At 42.8% G+C, this 16,656-nt stretch overlaps 1 protein-coding gene across 8 annotated transcripts in view; it reads right to left on the bottom strand.

Moving 5' to 3' along the window:
• Window positions 1–16,656, bottom strand: part of DROSHA (drosha ribonuclease III) — a 117,706-nt gene that overhangs the window by 85,853 nt on the left and 15,197 nt on the right. For all 8 annotated transcript variants that reach the window (XM_081825936.1, XM_081825942.1, XM_081825940.1 and 5 more), the window contains 5 exons: window positions 14,396–14,537; window positions 12,433–12,587; window positions 9,197–9,277; window positions 2,904–2,990; window positions 120–206 (listed from right to left, as the gene is read on the bottom strand). In XM_081825936.1, the coding sequence (XP_081682062.1) occupies window positions 120–206; window positions 2,904–2,990; window positions 9,197–9,277; window positions 12,433–12,587; window positions 14,396–14,537 (552 nt within the window). The remainder of the gene's footprint in view (window positions 1–119; window positions 207–2,903; window positions 2,991–9,196; window positions 9,278–12,432; window positions 12,588–14,395; window positions 14,538–16,656) is intronic.

The raw sequence follows: 16,656 nt of genomic DNA on the forward strand, positions 1-16,656 counted from the left end.
GTAAATGTTACTTACAAGTCAGAAGAAAAGAAATTTACTTTGACTTTTAGAAATAAAGAATTAAGGGAAGGAAGAGAGTTCAGGAAAAGGAGAAAGCCAGCCAATTAGCACATACTTACATTGGTCAGGGGGGCATGGGCAAACATAGAAAATCCTTCAAAGATATACTCATGATCATCATATTCTATAACAGTTGGCCTGTCAGTCTAAAAGCAAACAGAAACACAAAGCATGAATTTAAGAACATGATTTGCATGTACAGAAATCCATGAGAACACAAAGGTACCAAGAGGAGAAATGGATGGACTCCATGGGCTCCATGAACATTCTTCTAAACAACCAGGGAGAACTTTATATAAAAGTTTAATTTTAGGTGGAATTCTCTGGCTTCAGTAATATTTACATATTGAGACCATCAAGAATGTTTATTATCGGTATCATAAAGGGAAAAAAGGCTATATGGCTTCATTCTCTAGGAAACTGTTTTATTTAATCCCACAATACTACCAGATCTACTCTTTCTGAACTGTATTCCTGAACTAACGAAAGTCCTAACAAGAACAAGATAATAGCACAGTCAACTCAAAGCTCAAAGTGGAAAAAGACTCAGCATCACAAGAGTCAAGATTAGCAACAGCCTGGAAGGCCCTGGAAGGCCCTGAAAGGCCTCAGGGTGCCAGAGGCTCAACCCCTCCCAGCTCCATTCCGAGGACCTCCAAGAAGCCACCCCACCACATATGGCAACAAATCAATTCCCACATAATGTCAAAAATCTTAATTATCTGAAAATTGAATATGTAGTTAAAATATACAAATGTTAGTTAATCCACGCATACGAATTCTCTTCCTTATGCTATTCTTATAGACCACCATTTTTAATCCTAGATGCTAAATATGGAACTAATTATCAAGATTGGTAACCTAAAACACACTTTTTTAAAAAGATTTTATTTATTTCAGAGAGTGAGGGAGAGAGAGAGAGACAGAGAGAGAGCATGAGCAGGGGGAGGGGCAGAGGGAAAGGGAGAAGCAGACTCCCTGCTGAGCAGGGAGCCTGACTCAGGGCTTGATCCCGGAACTCCGGGATCATGATCTGAGCCGAAGGCAGATGCTTAACCAACTGAGCCACCCACAGGCCCTGAAAAATGTGGTTTTTAACACAGGTATTGAACATTATTCTTTTAAACCATATATATATATACAGAACCAAAGGAGGATGCTAACGAATACCCACACGTACATTGGTTGTTTTGCCAATACTACTGTTAGTTTCTATTTGAATAACTCTAAATAAAGCTGGTGTAAATTAAACATAATGTAATAATTTAAACAAAGTAATAAGGTACGGCCACTTTGGAAAACAGTTTGGTAGTTCCTCAAAATATTAAACACAGAGTTACCACACGATCCAGCAACTCCAGGCCTAGGTTTATACCCAAGAGAAATGATGACATACATCAACACAGAAACTTCTACACAAACGTTCACAGTAGCATTATTCATAAGAGCCCCCAAAGTGGAGACTACCCAAATGTTCATCAACTCAATAAATGGATAAATATAGTATGCCCGCACAAGGGAATATTATTTGCCCATAAAAAGGAATAAAGTTTGGGGCGCCTGGGTGGCTCAGTCAGTTAAGCATCTACCTTCAGCTCAGGTCATGATCCCGGGGTCCTAGGATCGAGTCCTGCACTGGGCTCCCTGCTTAGTGGGGAAGGCTGGCTCTCCCTCTACATGCCACTCCCCCTGCTTTGTGCTCTCTGACAAATAAAATCTTTAAAAAAAAAAAGGAATAAAGTTATTATGTTACAACATGGATGAATCTTAAAAACATTATGCTGAGTGAAACAGGCGAAAAAGATCACATTTTCTAGGATCCCATTCACATGAAATATCTAAACAGGCTAATGATAGAGACAGAAAGTATCTTAGTTGTTGAAGGCTGAGGGATATGAAAGAACTGACTGCTAATAAGTACAGGGTTTCTTTTGAGGATGGATGATGATAATGTTCTAAAATTAGATTGTGGTGATGGTTTCACAATTCTGTGAAAAGAATTACATCATAAAATATACACTTTAAGTGGGTGAATTTTATGGTATATGAACATCTTGATAAAGTTGTTAAAATATATAATTACTAATAACCTAATTTTGAAATTGAAATCTCTTGATGACAGAGGTAATAAAATTAATAACTTTGCACTGTGGAAGCCAACAGAGCACAGTGGAATAGCAGACAGCCATGCACACCCAGTCACACTGTCCAGGTTTAAATCCCCACTCTGCCACTTACTACCTGAATGATCTTAAGCAAGTTACTTAACCTCATCTGTAAAACAGAGATTACTGCCCCATCTGGATAGTGGGGATAATAATTCTCCTTCATCCGTTTGTTGTGAGAAATAAGTTAATACATGTGAAACATTCAGAGTGGTGCCTGGTACCATAGTCAACAAATATTACATATTATTATTACTGTCATAAATAAATAGACCTTCTTGATTGGGTCACTAGATATAATATATGAGTTATTCACTAATTTTTAAGAGATGAGCAAGTGTTCTACACATTCTTCCGACTCCACAGTTCCAATGAATAGCTCCAAAAGTCATGGCTATTATGAATGTGGCTACTATGAGGAACTGAAAACATAACTGAAAAAAGGTAGAGAAAGTAGTATAATGAGAGGAAGCAACAGAAAAGTCATTATGATAAAAGCCAGTTTTATCAACATAAAAATTTTTTTAAAGAAAATTTAAAAACTGAATCAGTATTGAGACTATTCACATTTAAACCTATTTGTACATATCCAACCCATTTACATTTGAAAATAAATGAAATTTGAAAATAAACAAAATAAAATAAATGAAATTAAATCTGACTTTGTTAGGAACTTACCAAAAAGTTTGTAGGAGGGGAGACTGTAATTCGATAGTGGAAAAGTCTGCCAGCATTGTTGGTCATGGGACGACAGGGCTTGATGGCCTGAGGGGGAAAAACAAAAGTGAGTTTAAAAGTAAAGTAGCAAAATATTTTTATTTAAAAACAGACTGTATTTCTAGATCCGCATCTGACAAAAGAGTTTTTACGTGTGTTCCTTCACAGGGTGGTAGGAAGAACAGTACCATTAACTACATGAATAAAAAAGAACAGGCTGGTCACCAGGATTCAACCAATCTCCTCATGTGCATGCAATACAAGGGGTTCAGACAACATGAAGATCTTTCTAGATCTTAATTTCTAGGACTATCTTCCTTTTATTGTAACATAACACAATACTTGACCTTTGGCTAAACTCCCAATATGCTAAAAAAAAGGGGGGGGGATCTCAAAAGTAATAGCAGGTTTTGATAGGGGGGAAAAAACAGTTGAAAGGATCATTAAATGTGCTCAGTAAAAATAGAAGGGACCAGAAATGAAGGACACATGAGAGGTGGCAGAATAGAATATGCATGGAGTTCAAGATGAGAAAAGGAAAACAGAAACTGATATGATTTTTTTGCTCTCCTTCCTTGGATCACCGGGGCTGACTCATAGTTCAACTGATCCCTCTGTCCAATCCTGCTTACACATTTCTCCTCTCACAGGTGAAGTTCCCTAAGAAACATCAGGCACCCAAACTTCATCTTAGCATCTGCTTCCGGAGAATCCAGTGTGTAGCTCCAGGAATGATCCAAGAAAGCTGGAGGTAAGATAGGATTCTGGAGCTGAAATCACTTACCACCCACTGGCAATGAGGACCCCATCATGGTGGTAGCTAGAGTCCCTGGCACCAGATGGCAGACCAACTGAAAACTTTCAAAGATGGTGAATTGGGAGGGTATACCAGTGGAAGCAGGTGCAGTGTACCAGGTATTTAAGACTATGAGAGAATGCATGCTATCAGGATAACGGGATAGATGGCTATTGCTAAGCACCACTGATGCTCTACCATGTCTCTCAAACTGTGTGCTCTACCACGTCTCTCAAAGTGTGCCTTGAAGTCACTGGATGGCTTGCTAAATATCTCAGATTGCTTGCTCCCCACCCCCAGGGTTTCTGATTCAGCAGATGAGGCAGGCTGAGAACCTGGCTCCTAAGGAGTTCCCAGGTGAAGCTGATACCTGGAGAACCCCTGCTCCACAGAAATGTAATGGGGGGGGGAGGGGAGGCAACTGAAAGCCAGTCAGACTGTTGGAGGCACACAGGGAAGCTGTCCCCTGCATTGCCAAGACCAAACCCAGGGTCAGAGATGGGTGGGCCTTAGAGACAATTAACGGCCAACCAGGGTAGATCTGTTATGCCAAGGGACGAGACTTGGAAACCTGAGATAAGGACATACAGGTTTTAACCCCCCAGACCCCTCGAAACCTTCCATCTCCTCCGAGATGGCCCAACCCTGTCTATTAAGAGCAATCACTCACCTGTGTCCGAAGGCAATGGAAGACCCTGCAAGGCAACGCTGCCTCCCCCCAATCAGTCTCCCCTCCTGGCCAAGAGACCTATAGTTAGGGTCACTTCACAGCATAACCCAGCTGGGGAGGTGCTTCGAGGAGAGATTATATCCCAGAGGAACTGCAAGAACTAGCCAGCATGTGCCAGCAGCAGGAGTCTGCACAAGACTGGATGCTGAGAGGGCTTAACCAAAAGGGCCAGAACACAAAAGTGGTTAGGGAAGGGTTTACTGACTTGCGAGCATTCAGGATTCAGGGACACCAGATGCCAGGAATTCCCTACTAGGATGTCTCCTAAAAGCATGAAAAAGCAATGGCCCACGATGAGTGTGGTTAAAATACCAAAACTGCCATGACAGAAAAGGAAGTAATTCAAAGAGTCAGGAAGTAGGCACGTTAGAATGGATATAATATCTGTGACTGAAAAATACACCAGATTATCTTATTTCATGGGGAGCCCCAGAGGACATGCCAAAGGCCATCTACTAGGGGCCAAAAGGAATGTGCTGGGGAAGGGACACCAGCCTCACTAGGAAGATCAGTGGTGGCCTCCTCTGCAGGCCAGGGCTGACTATAAGAGAGGTGGTCACAGAGCAGAGCTTGCTCACAGCATGGGGATGACAGGACTCTGAAATAAGGGAGGCAAGATGGTGGGGTTAATTGTTAGAAGCCAGGTCTCACAGTATCATCATAACCAGCAAGATCAAAGTGGCAACTAAAGGGGTCTAGCCCACAAAAAGTCATGGAAGTAGTTCACAGAACACAGTATCCTTAGATAAAATAACTGAGTAGCTGACAATAGTAATACTTGGTTTGTACCAACAGAAGAAATCAAGAATGGTTAACCAAGGGGCTGGAGGTAGGTTGCTCCAATGAACAGTCACGATCCCTTTCCCAGTTCCAGACCTATAGTAGGAAGGGCCCTACAACACCACTGCAAGCAAAAATGGTCCTGACAACCCTGTCCTTCCCCAAAGGGGCCTATGGCCATTTACCCAAAAAACTGTACACTGGGGAAAGGGGAACCAAGAATGTTCAAGGAGTATTGGACATAGCATCTGAATCAACACTGATACTCAGAGGGGACTGGATACATCACCTCAGTACACATTAGAGTGGGTGATACGAAGCCAAGGTAAAAAAAAAAAAAAAAAAAGGAATCTCAGTCAAGGTCTGGTTTACCGCAGGTCCAGGTCCCCTGAGTCCACAGATCTGCCCAGTGGGCATTTCCCCTGGTCCTCGAAATGTTTCATTGGAATTGACAAAATTGGCAGATGGCACCGTCCCACACTGGGTCCTTGTTCTGTGGAGTAAGAGCCATCATGCTGGAAAAGGTCAAGCAGAAGCCCCCAAAATTACCATCATCCCCAACACAGGCATCAAAACCAGGATCTCTCTGGGGGGATGGTGCAGATTAGTGCCATCCTTAAGGATCCAAAAGACACAGGGGTGACAGTCTTTATCGTATCTTTAATTCACCAATCTGGCTTCCAGGGGGGAAAAAAAAACAAAAAAACAAATGGATCCTGCAGGATAACTACAGACTACCACAAGCTCAACCAAGGAGTAGCTTTGACTGCCCCAGCTGCGCCAGATGCTACAGTTCAGGGCAGATTAATATGACCTCGGGTTCAAAGTGGACAGCAACCGATTTGCTGAATGTGTTCTTTTCCATCCCAATCAGAATGAGGATAAGAAATGGTTCACATTCTGTGTTCATTCACAGAGAAAAGACAACATTTACAGTTCTGCTGCCAGGCTGTGTTAACTCTCCCATACACTGTCCCAACAGTCCAAGGAGCTCTCGACCTTCTGGACATACTGCAGAACATTATCGTGCTCCACTGCATCTGTGACATGATGTTTATCAAACTAAAAGCCTCGGCAAAGCCCGCATGATCCAGAGGGTGAGAGAAACACCTTGCGAAGATTCAGGGGCCTACCACAGCCACACCATTTTTAAGAGCCAGGGATCTGAGTGCCAAGACATCAGTCTACAATAAAAGACAAATCACTGCATCTTCCACCTCTTACAATGAAGACGCAAGCGCAACAGCAGGCAGGCCTCTTCGGGAGACAGTATAATCCCCACCCAGGAGTGCTGTTCCGGGCCATTCCTAGAGAGGTGCAGAAGGCTGCCAGCTCGGAGTGTGGCCCCATGAGAAAGGCGCCAGTGCTTCCAAGCTGTGGTGCGAGGAGCCTTGCTGTCGGGGCCACGTAATGCAGCAAATCCTACATCGCCTGTGGGAAAAGATGCTGAGGGGGGGTCTGTGGCCACTGGGAGAATCGCAATGCTGGTATCTGGTGCTCTGGGGCAAAGCCATGCTGCCTACCGTGAAGAATTATATGCCTCTGAAACACCACCAGTGTGCGACTGGGCCCTGGGCGACACGGAAGGCATGGCCAAGGGAAAGAAAGAGGCATGTGGCTGAACTGCCCATCCCAAGCTGGGTTCTGCCGTCCCACACAGGCAGAAGTCTGGAGGGGACCAGCGACAATCCATCATAAGATGGAGGCTGCACACCCAGAGCCAGGCGCACAGGCGCAGGAGGAGGCACAAAAAAGCTGCAGGAGCGGGTGGCCCACCACTGGCGCCCGGCACCCGCCCTTGGCTGATGACCAAGGACGGAAGGGTGGAAGCAGAGGGACGCGCCCAAGCTTGCTTTGCAAACGAGTCAGTCAGGGCTGGGGGAGCACGCCCACGACAGACTGTGCTGCAGCCGCATTCAGGGAGGAATCTGAAAGACAGCGACGAGGGCAAGTCTTTCCAGTGAGCAGTTTCAGGCAATGTACCTGGTTATCCACTTTGTGTGGAAAGAGAAGCAGCCTGAGGTTAGAATATAGATGGACTCATGGCAGAAGCAAGTGGCTATGCCAGCTGGTCAGAGGCCTAGAAGGAAAAAGATTGGAAGACCAGGGATAAGAACGTCTTGGGGTGGGGGCGCCTGGCTGGCTCAGTTGGTGGAGCATGTGAGTCTTGATCGCAGGGCTGTGAGTTCGAGCCCCACGGTGGGTATAGAGATTACTTAAACATTCTTTAAAAATTAAAAAAAAAAAGGTCTTGGGGTAGACGTGTGGGTGAACAAGTGGGGGTGAATGCGACAATCTCTGTATCACACGTGGGTGGAGAACACACAGCACACCCTCCACGGAAGAGGTACTAAGCCACCTCAACGACAAAACGCCTCAGCCAGATGGGGTCAGCCAGCCTCAGTCATCAGCTACCCACCCGGAGCTGACAGTCTGGGCACATGAATGACATGGCCACAGACGCTCAGGCTGCTTCGCATGAGCCCAACAGCCGGGACCTGACTTACCAAGGCCAAGCTGGCTACGCCACCTGCCAAAGCCGAACCTCCCACAGGCCATCTACAGTGACCAGTGATGGCCCCCAAAATGGCTCCATTCCTCGCGGAGATCAACCAGGAGACCAACCTGCCACTTAGCAGGTAGTTGGCTACAGAGGCCCACCCATCTTGAAAGGGCCAGAAGTTTGCTCACAGGAATAAACATGTACTCTGAGGATGGGCTTGCCTCCCACCAGTCCTCAGCCAGCACAGCCATCCACCCAGATCTTCCTTCAAGGAAGGGCCTGCTGCCCAGCTGTGGAGAGAGCAAGACAGCCCACAGCCACCGGCTCCTTCAGGGTCAGCCTCTGCTACAGAGCCCCCTTCCCCAAGACGATGCCCTTCCCAGGGCAGCCCGCTCTGGGGACAGAGGGCAAAGAGGGTGTGAAGGCTATGCCAGCCTGATGCACGACAATCCCAATAACTCCAGCTTTATGAGACCCACCACAGGGGGCCTTCTCCCTCCGCTCAATCCTGCCTCCACTCTCTTCTTGCCTAATCCGATGAAACATCTCGTACCGCAAATCTACTGCCGCACCTGCTTTCAGAGAGCCCCACCTGAGGCACAGGTGTGGACGTTCAAGGTACAGATCCTCTCGCACAGTTCCGTGCTACACTACACTCAAAGACAAATGAGGTAAAAGCAAGGAAGTAGTTAAAAATATCCATCACTGCCACAGAGTCTTTATTCCCATTGTTACGGTCTCAAACAAGTCTTACAGAAAAATTATGGATTTACACATACTACGTTTAAACATAATGTGCTGGATCATTAAGTGATAATCTGGGATTAATAACATAAAAATAAAAGATGGCAAGGGGAAAATGAAGGAAAATAATTGAAAAGGAGCAGTTATATATAACTATGATATAAAGTATTCAAGTCATTCAGTCAAACATATTTGGAGTGTCCTTGATGAACCAGGGGATGGGGTACACAGGTCAAATAGTCCATGCGCCACTCACAATTTAGTGGGGACCACAGACTAACAAAGACAACAGCATACCCTTATATACCTATATACCCCTAGGGAAAGAGAACATGTGCAGCTTAGTAAGATCATTTTTCCAAGGTCATTCATAACCATTTACAATAAAAGCATGAAAAAATTACCATGTGTGCAGTTTTAAGACATTTAAAATAACAACAGCAAAAACCCCTCAAATACACCTTGCCTGTTTTATACAATGAATCTTCCAAAACTTTTTAAAGTTTCCTTTATAACATTTCCCACTCCATCCCCCAAAACCCAAGTACTTTTCTTCTCCAATTATCAGTAACGGAGACTTTTAGGGAAGATAAAAAGACTATTTCCATGGTATTATTTCATTTATGGGAAAAGAACAGCGACAGCATCTGTCTACTTCTGGCTCCTCAGCACTTACAAATATAATAACCCAAATGAGTTACCTCTTCTCCGGGATAAATGCTGTGCCTGATTCCTGTGCGTCTTGCTTTGGCGCTGCATTTGCAGAGTGGCCCATCATTCATCTGTCAGAAACAGAATGTAATTCTTTTTTATTCGGGGGAAAATCCACACCATGCACAATGAGGCCTCGGAAACTCTTTGGGTTTTAATGTCATGAGTACGGGAGCTCTGAAGAGGCTGTCACGGTTAGAAGATTAAACGGATGTTCCAAAACCAATAAAGCTGCAGACTGTCTATATTGTCTGATAAAGGGAAACCATATGACAACGCTAGATTCCCAAGTTATTTGTGCAGCCAAGCAGAAAATATCAATGTCAGGGCATTGTTTGCCCCTGTCTTCTCCTACCACTATTTCAGTGTGTTTCTCGCATTTCTTATTTCAGGAAATATGACTCTTTCATAAAAGAAAAGCACATTTTATATCCTGAAGGAACACAGAGAATGTTTTGAAGGTGACCTGCAGATTGAATGTTTCCAAAAGAAAAACCTAAAGGTATCTAAAGCAGAGGGGAAAAAAAAATGCTACTAGAAGCAGAGAAACTCAAGGTTTATCAGGTGAGTCAATGTCTGCTTTTTCACCTGAATTCATTTTACTGCCATGAACTCTACCCACATGATAAAATGAGTGAATAATTCCTGAATGCCTCTTGGACAGAAAGATGACTGCTAAACATTAGGGGGGAAGGAGGGTGACAAATAACTCGGGGTCCATGTATTCAAGAAATATTTACTCTAGACAGGAGAAATAACATACGTATGATATACTCAGTAATTTAAAGAAAAAGGGTAAGAGTCCATGTGGCGATACCATACCACTGGCTTTAAAGAAACGAAATGTGAAGGGTAGAACAGGACAGGAAAAGAAGATGGCTATTCTACATGAGGAAAAAAAGGGAAGGAAGAAAGCCTACGTTATGCTCCAGGGACATGAGACCCATCGAAACAGAGTGGGTCATTTATGCGAGCAAGAAGACCAAAGACGCAGAACTGAGGTCAAAATCATAAAGGGCCTTAAAAGCCAGTTTCATGAGTTTATTCAACACAAATGGTAATACTGAATCAAAACAGAGACCAGAGCATCAATTCGGAGAATGGAGAAGCAAGTTCCATTTCTCACTTTCTTTGTATTTATTAAAAATATATATATGTAGGTATAGGACACATAACATGTAACACACACGTTTCCTTAAAGTTCTAGGGATTTGTAACTCGCATCCAATGAAAATGTCTCAAAACTTCAAAAAGAAATATTAAAGTGAAAAATGATAACTTTCTTTATCCTTTTGGGAAATCTAAAGCCTCAGGTAGCATAGTAGAGGAATAACATCACTACCTAAAAAAATCATATTAAGATATTATCCAAAGTAACAGTTGGTAAACCGAGTTGTGATGGGCTTCACTCAAAAGTCACACCACCACTCCTAATCACTTCATGCTCACTGATTTCCAGAGAAGCACACAGACATCCTACATTCCTGCCTTTTACCAGGGTCTTGGCCCCAGGGCAGATCGGCCCTTTACAAGGCTCAACTGTACAGAGGACACAAACCAAACATAGAAAACAGAAGGGTGAGACTGCAAAGAAGGCCTTTGTAAATCTCTAATAAAAATAAGAACGTACAAGGGCGCCTGGGTGGCTCAGTCGGTTAAGCATCTGCCTTCAGCTCACGTCATGATGCCAGGGTGCTGGGATCAAGCCCCACAGTGGATTCCCTGCTCAGCGGGGAGCCCACTTCTCCCTCTGCCCCTCTCCCAGCTCATTCTCTCTCTCTCTAACTGAAAAAGAAAGAAAGAAAGAAAGAAAGAAAGAAAGAAAAAAAGAAAGAAAGGGAAAGAAAGAAAGGAAGAAAGAGAAAGAACATATAGAAACCAAGGAATAGGCTTCTTGATAGAACAACAGAGTGTTAAGACCACATATGGGGAAAAGGGTGCAACAATTAATGGACACAGGACTTCTTTTAGGGAAACAAAAAATGCTCTAAAATTAAATTGTGATGATGGTTGTTAAATCTTGTGACTACACTAAAAAAAAAAAATTGAATTGTACACCTTAAGTGTGTAAATTGCATAGTATGTGAATTATAACTCACTAAAGCTGTTTAAAGAGATCATATGCACAGTTAATAACATAAAGTAAGTTTCAAAATGCTTCACATTTTTAGACATTTCTGCTCGGGGCACCTGGGCGGCTCAGTCGTTAAGCATCTGCCTTCGGCTCAGATCATGATCCCAGACTCCTGGGATCGAGCCCCGCATCAGGCTCCCCACTCTACGGGAGGCCTGCTTCTCCCTCTCCCACTCCCCCTGCTTGTGTTCCCTCTCTCGCTGTGTCTCTCTCTCTGTCAAATAAATAAATAAAATCTATTAAAAATAAATAAATAAATAAACATTTCTGCTCAATTCCAAGAGAGCAAAAAGTACCACAAAATACATTTGTCAGGCATTCCGCCTATATTAATTCTAAAGAAAGAAACCATTCAGATAGCTGTCATCTACCAAGAACCAGAAGAGCATTCAAATTAATATAGAATGGTATGCATTTATTTATAAAGTCTGCATTTTACATTATCTTTTGATAGGTATATGTTTTATTATGCTTAATAACTTTGTGTAAAGATACTATTTTTATATGTATTGTATATTTATAAAATACAAATCTTTTATAAACATACTATTTGGTATTAAGTGTTACTTCATAATAAAATAGTAAGTAAAAATAAAAATGATTATGTCCAGTTATGACATCATTAGCTCAAAAATGCTTAACAAGGAACAGAACTTACAAGGAATTGTGACTATTACCAACTAAGAAATATGAAGTCTTACAGGACTTAAGACATTGTTTACTATATCGCTGCAAGATACCTTCCAGATGAATTGCTTTTAAAAAGACCTACAAGTGCTCTCTCCCTCAGCCTGCCATTTGTCTCCTTCCGTTTACTGCAAGTTTAATGAGGCAGCACCATTACCCTGCTCCCTAACACAGAATTTACAAACATCGTCAAACATGATTCAGGAGACAGTGGCGCTGCTGCTTATGCTTTGGTGCTGAACTCTGAAGCTGAAGAGAAATAAACTCCAAGGAATGACACACAATGCTGCGAGTAAAATTCAGTTTTCATACCAGCCAACATGCATCTTCTGAGCCTGGAGTCATAAATGTGATGTATGGGTCTGCAACCTTTATAGCAAGAACAGAACATAAAAACATGCGCACCTGGCCTGGGTCATTGTACCAAAGTTCATCATGCAGCCGGTCAGGGTGGGCCTTTTTACGTTTGATTTCTGCAATGACATCAAAAACTTCAGAGTCTGAGCTGCTCGAACAGGTGCTGTCCTCATCAGACTCACATTCGGATTCACTGGAACTCTCTAATAGAGGTCAGGGGGAAAACAGAGAAGATGAAGAAATTCCCAATTGTTTATTCTTTCAGCAAACATTTGGGTGCTACTCCACACCAAGCACTCTGCTAGGCAATACCATGAAAATAATACAGCCCGTGGTGCTAAGTCACAATCTAGTTACAGAAGCAATGAAAACAGAGTTTTAGAGAAAGACCTAATGAACAATGCTACAGTAGCAGTGTGGAGTCTCACGTTTAAGAAGGTGCAGTAATTCAAAAAAGGGCGAGTCCACCCTGACCCAGAGGGTCCCTGAGATCTCCTGGAAGGGGTGCATGTGATCCAGACAAACGGATGGGGCAGAGCTAGGCTGATGAGGGGCTGAGAGGAAAGGAATGCAAAGGGAGCCCTCAGACCAAAGCATGGAGGGAAGAGCACAGGCAGTCTGGCTAGGGCAAAGGCCCCATAAAAGAATACCAGGAGGTAAAGTGTTCGGGTGTCATGAATGCCAGACTGAAGGCTCTGATTTCCAGACTGAAGATTTTAGATTTTTTTCTCTCCATAGTAGCAAAAGAAGATTTTAGTCCTTGGAAGTGACTAGATAAAAACTGAGAATTTTGCTAAGTGATGTAAGCCAGTCACAAAAAGACAAATACTGTGTGATTCTACTTCTAGGAGGTATTAGAGAGCTCAAATTCATAGAAAGAGAAAGAATGGTGGTTGCCAGAGGCTAGTGGGAAGAGGGATTGGGGAGTTGTTTAATGGGTACAGAGTTTCAGTTGAGCAAAATCAAGAGAGTTCCGGAGACTAAACAACAATGTAAATGGTCTCAACACTACTGAACTGTATACTTAAAAAATGGTTAAATGGTACATTTATATGTTACGTGTACTTTACCACAATTTTAAAAAACAGACCTAGAACTTAGGTTAATCCTACAAGAAATTAACGTAGTATAGCACAGTAATAAAACTCAACCCTTACATAGTTGGATTTTTGAATGTACTGCGTAAGATAAATGCTATTGTCTTCCTTCTTTTACAGATGAGAAAAGTAAGGCACAGAAAGATTAAATCACTTGTCCAAGGTCACATACCAAGTGGTAGAGCAGGGATTTGAACCCAGGCCAGCTGGTTCCATCAGTGCTTTTGCCCACCATGGACACTGCCTCTCAGCTGGGAAACATACTGAAGGTGGGCAGATGAGAGCCAGAGAACACGGGAAAGGCACAGTGAAGGCCTCATCTGTGAACAGCTTTCTGTTAGGGGCTAAGACCGCAAAGTGGTAAAAAGCAGTTTGTATCCTCAAAGATCCTAGCATCTACTTGGAACCTCAGAATACACATGAAAAAATAGACCACCATATGAGAAAGTTATGGAAAGTATCCGTGTGAGTTGAGAGAAACCTTCAATCAGAGCTGGCTTAGCGCTGGCGTTTCCTCATCAAAGCAGGAGTGCCCTGGCAGTGGAGAAGGCCACGGGGAATGCCTGCCCATGAGAGGCACAAGGCACAGGGTTAGGTTTAACACGCTCCTGCTTGTGGCGGGGAGGCTGGACTATGGTCCCTTCTGATTCTCAGACTGGACAGTTCTACAAGGGACACAACTGCTAACATGCCCTGCAAATGAGATCTCTTATGGATTCTGCTGAATGTAACTAAGGAAAAGTAAGATCAAAAAAGAGAAAGTTCCATTGCTACGTATTTTGCTGACCATAATTAAGGAAAATAAAACAAAAGAGAGGAAATTTCAATGTGGGACTCTCAAGAACACATCCCCAAAGTTGAGGTTTAAGCAATGACAAGAGCACAGGGTCTTGGTCTAGTAACTTCTGACTCACCCAAATCTTCATCTAGCTTCGTCTTGGGAGGCTCCCACGGAGGTCTAGCAGCTTTGGCCTTTTCTTGCCTACTCCCCAGCTCTTCCTCAAATTTGTCATATAAGTCACGCAGCCTACTTGTTCCAACAACAGTAGAATCTCCCTTTGAAAAAGAAAGGATCGATATGAAGAACTACATTAAAAGCCATACCAAAGAGACATACGACCTCACAAATAATCAAGGATTTGTAACAGCAAGGTGCCATCTCCTTCAATTTAACAAACATTTAAAAACAAGATTTCCAATGCTGGCAACGGTGTTCTGAATCACATACGACATTTATGGCTAACACAATCCTCAGGAAAATGCACTTTGCCAACACTGAGAAACATAAGAACTGTTTGTCTATGCCCTTTTGATATGATAAAATAAATCATGACCCCCCCCCATAGGAATTCATGATAGCTGACACTCTCCTAGGGAACATACACTTCCCTGCTACTAAAAATCACTCAGTCTTATCTTCCACATTAACCCAATGATTAAAAATCAATATCCCATGGAATGAAGAAATCACAGAAATAAAAGGCACAGCATAGGGAATATAGTCAATGACACTGTGATACCACTGCATGGTGACAGGTGGTAGTAGCTACACTTGTGAGCATAGCATAAGGGAGACATGTTGGTTGAATCATGTTGTAGACCTGAAACTAATGTAACATTGTCAACTATATTCAAATAAAAAAATTTTTTTAAAAAAGGAACATCGCGGTAGCATTTAAAATGCCAAAGACAGGGGCACCTGAGTGGCTCAGTTAAGCATCTGCCTCTTGGTTACAGCTCAGGTCATGATCTCAGGGTCATGAGTCTGAGCTGAGCATGGAGTCTGCTCAAGCTTCTCTCTCTCTCTCCCTTTGCCCCTCCCCCATTTGCATATTCTTTCTCTCTATAATAAATAAATAGAAGCTTTAAGTAAAAAAAGGAAGAAGGAAACATCTTATATATCCCCCACACACACATATACACCCCATAAATACAGACCCAGACACACACGCACATACACATACACTCCACAAACATAGGGTCCTACAATGCATTCCTAGAGGAAATTCTCCACTTTGCCCCACTCTCTCTTCCCAGGTTAAAATTGCTTTAAATGTCCATACTCTCCAACTTAGTAATTTTCAAAATATAAGGACCAGACCTATCAGACGTAAAAAGCAAATTAAAGCCAATCATAAAATCTGCAGTTATCCTGAAAGAGGTAATTGCTTTTTCGAAGCCTCACCTCCTACTGACATCGGCAAATCTAGGATAGCTGACATTCTTGCCACCTCTCTGCACCAGACGACAGAATACAAAGGCAAATGTCGGGCTTCTAGTTTATTAGCTTTCCTTCTACACCAGTTTTAATATACCCATACAAATATAAGAAAAAAAAAAAACTGTGCCTGTTCAAACTCTTTGAACCTCAGTGTCTTCAACTTTGTTATTTTAAAGACAATAAAATTTGTTATGGCAGCAATGGAAAATGAAGCCCTGGAGAAGACATATGATGTAGTTCTGGGGAAGGGATGGAAGACAAGATCCACAGGAGCTCTGGGCAAGTTCCTGGAGGATAGCCATACCCAACACTACCCCTGCATCCTCTGTCTGGACAGAAGTGTGTAAAGATGATGCCTGGGGTCATCCTGCAACCATGGTAGACGCTCCAGAAGGCAGCAGATATCAACCTAGAGCCCTGCCATCACTGACCCACTAAATGAACACCAGCCACCGTCTCCCTCCAGACAACTTGTTGAGAGAAATAAACCCAGCTTCTTTAAGTCACAATTAGTCAAGCATTATTATTCACAGCCACATTCTTAACTGACAGATACCTTCTTTCCAGGAATGTTTTGAGGATTAAGTAAGGTAATAGGAGAAGCATGAGTAAAGTTGCAGCACCATAAAGGTACTAAGCATGTGAGTTTTCCCTTTCCTGTATTACGAACCACTACTTAAAACCCTGCTCTAATTTATCAAGTAAAATATCACAGCACCATGAGATTTCTCAAATTCTTTTTTCCAAAGACAAGAGAATCTACTTTTAAGTTCCCTGTAGATAAGAGCCCAGGCCAAGTACAAGCTAGTTTCACAAAATTCCAAGTAGAATGCTCTTTTATCTAACCCCATCCACTAAATCTGACATCTCCAGCCTCTTACCTCCCAAACCGGTAGATGATCATTCCTTCACTCATCCATTTAATCAATGAGCATTACCATGTGTCTACCCTGT

This window comes from Leptonychotes weddellii, chromosome 7 (genome assembly GCF_054177405.1).
Source record: "Leptonychotes weddellii isolate Sample4059 chromosome 7, ASM5417740v2, whole genome shotgun sequence".
In the NCBI taxonomy this organism is placed as follows: domain Eukaryota; kingdom Metazoa; phylum Chordata; class Mammalia; order Carnivora; family Phocidae; genus Leptonychotes; species Leptonychotes weddellii.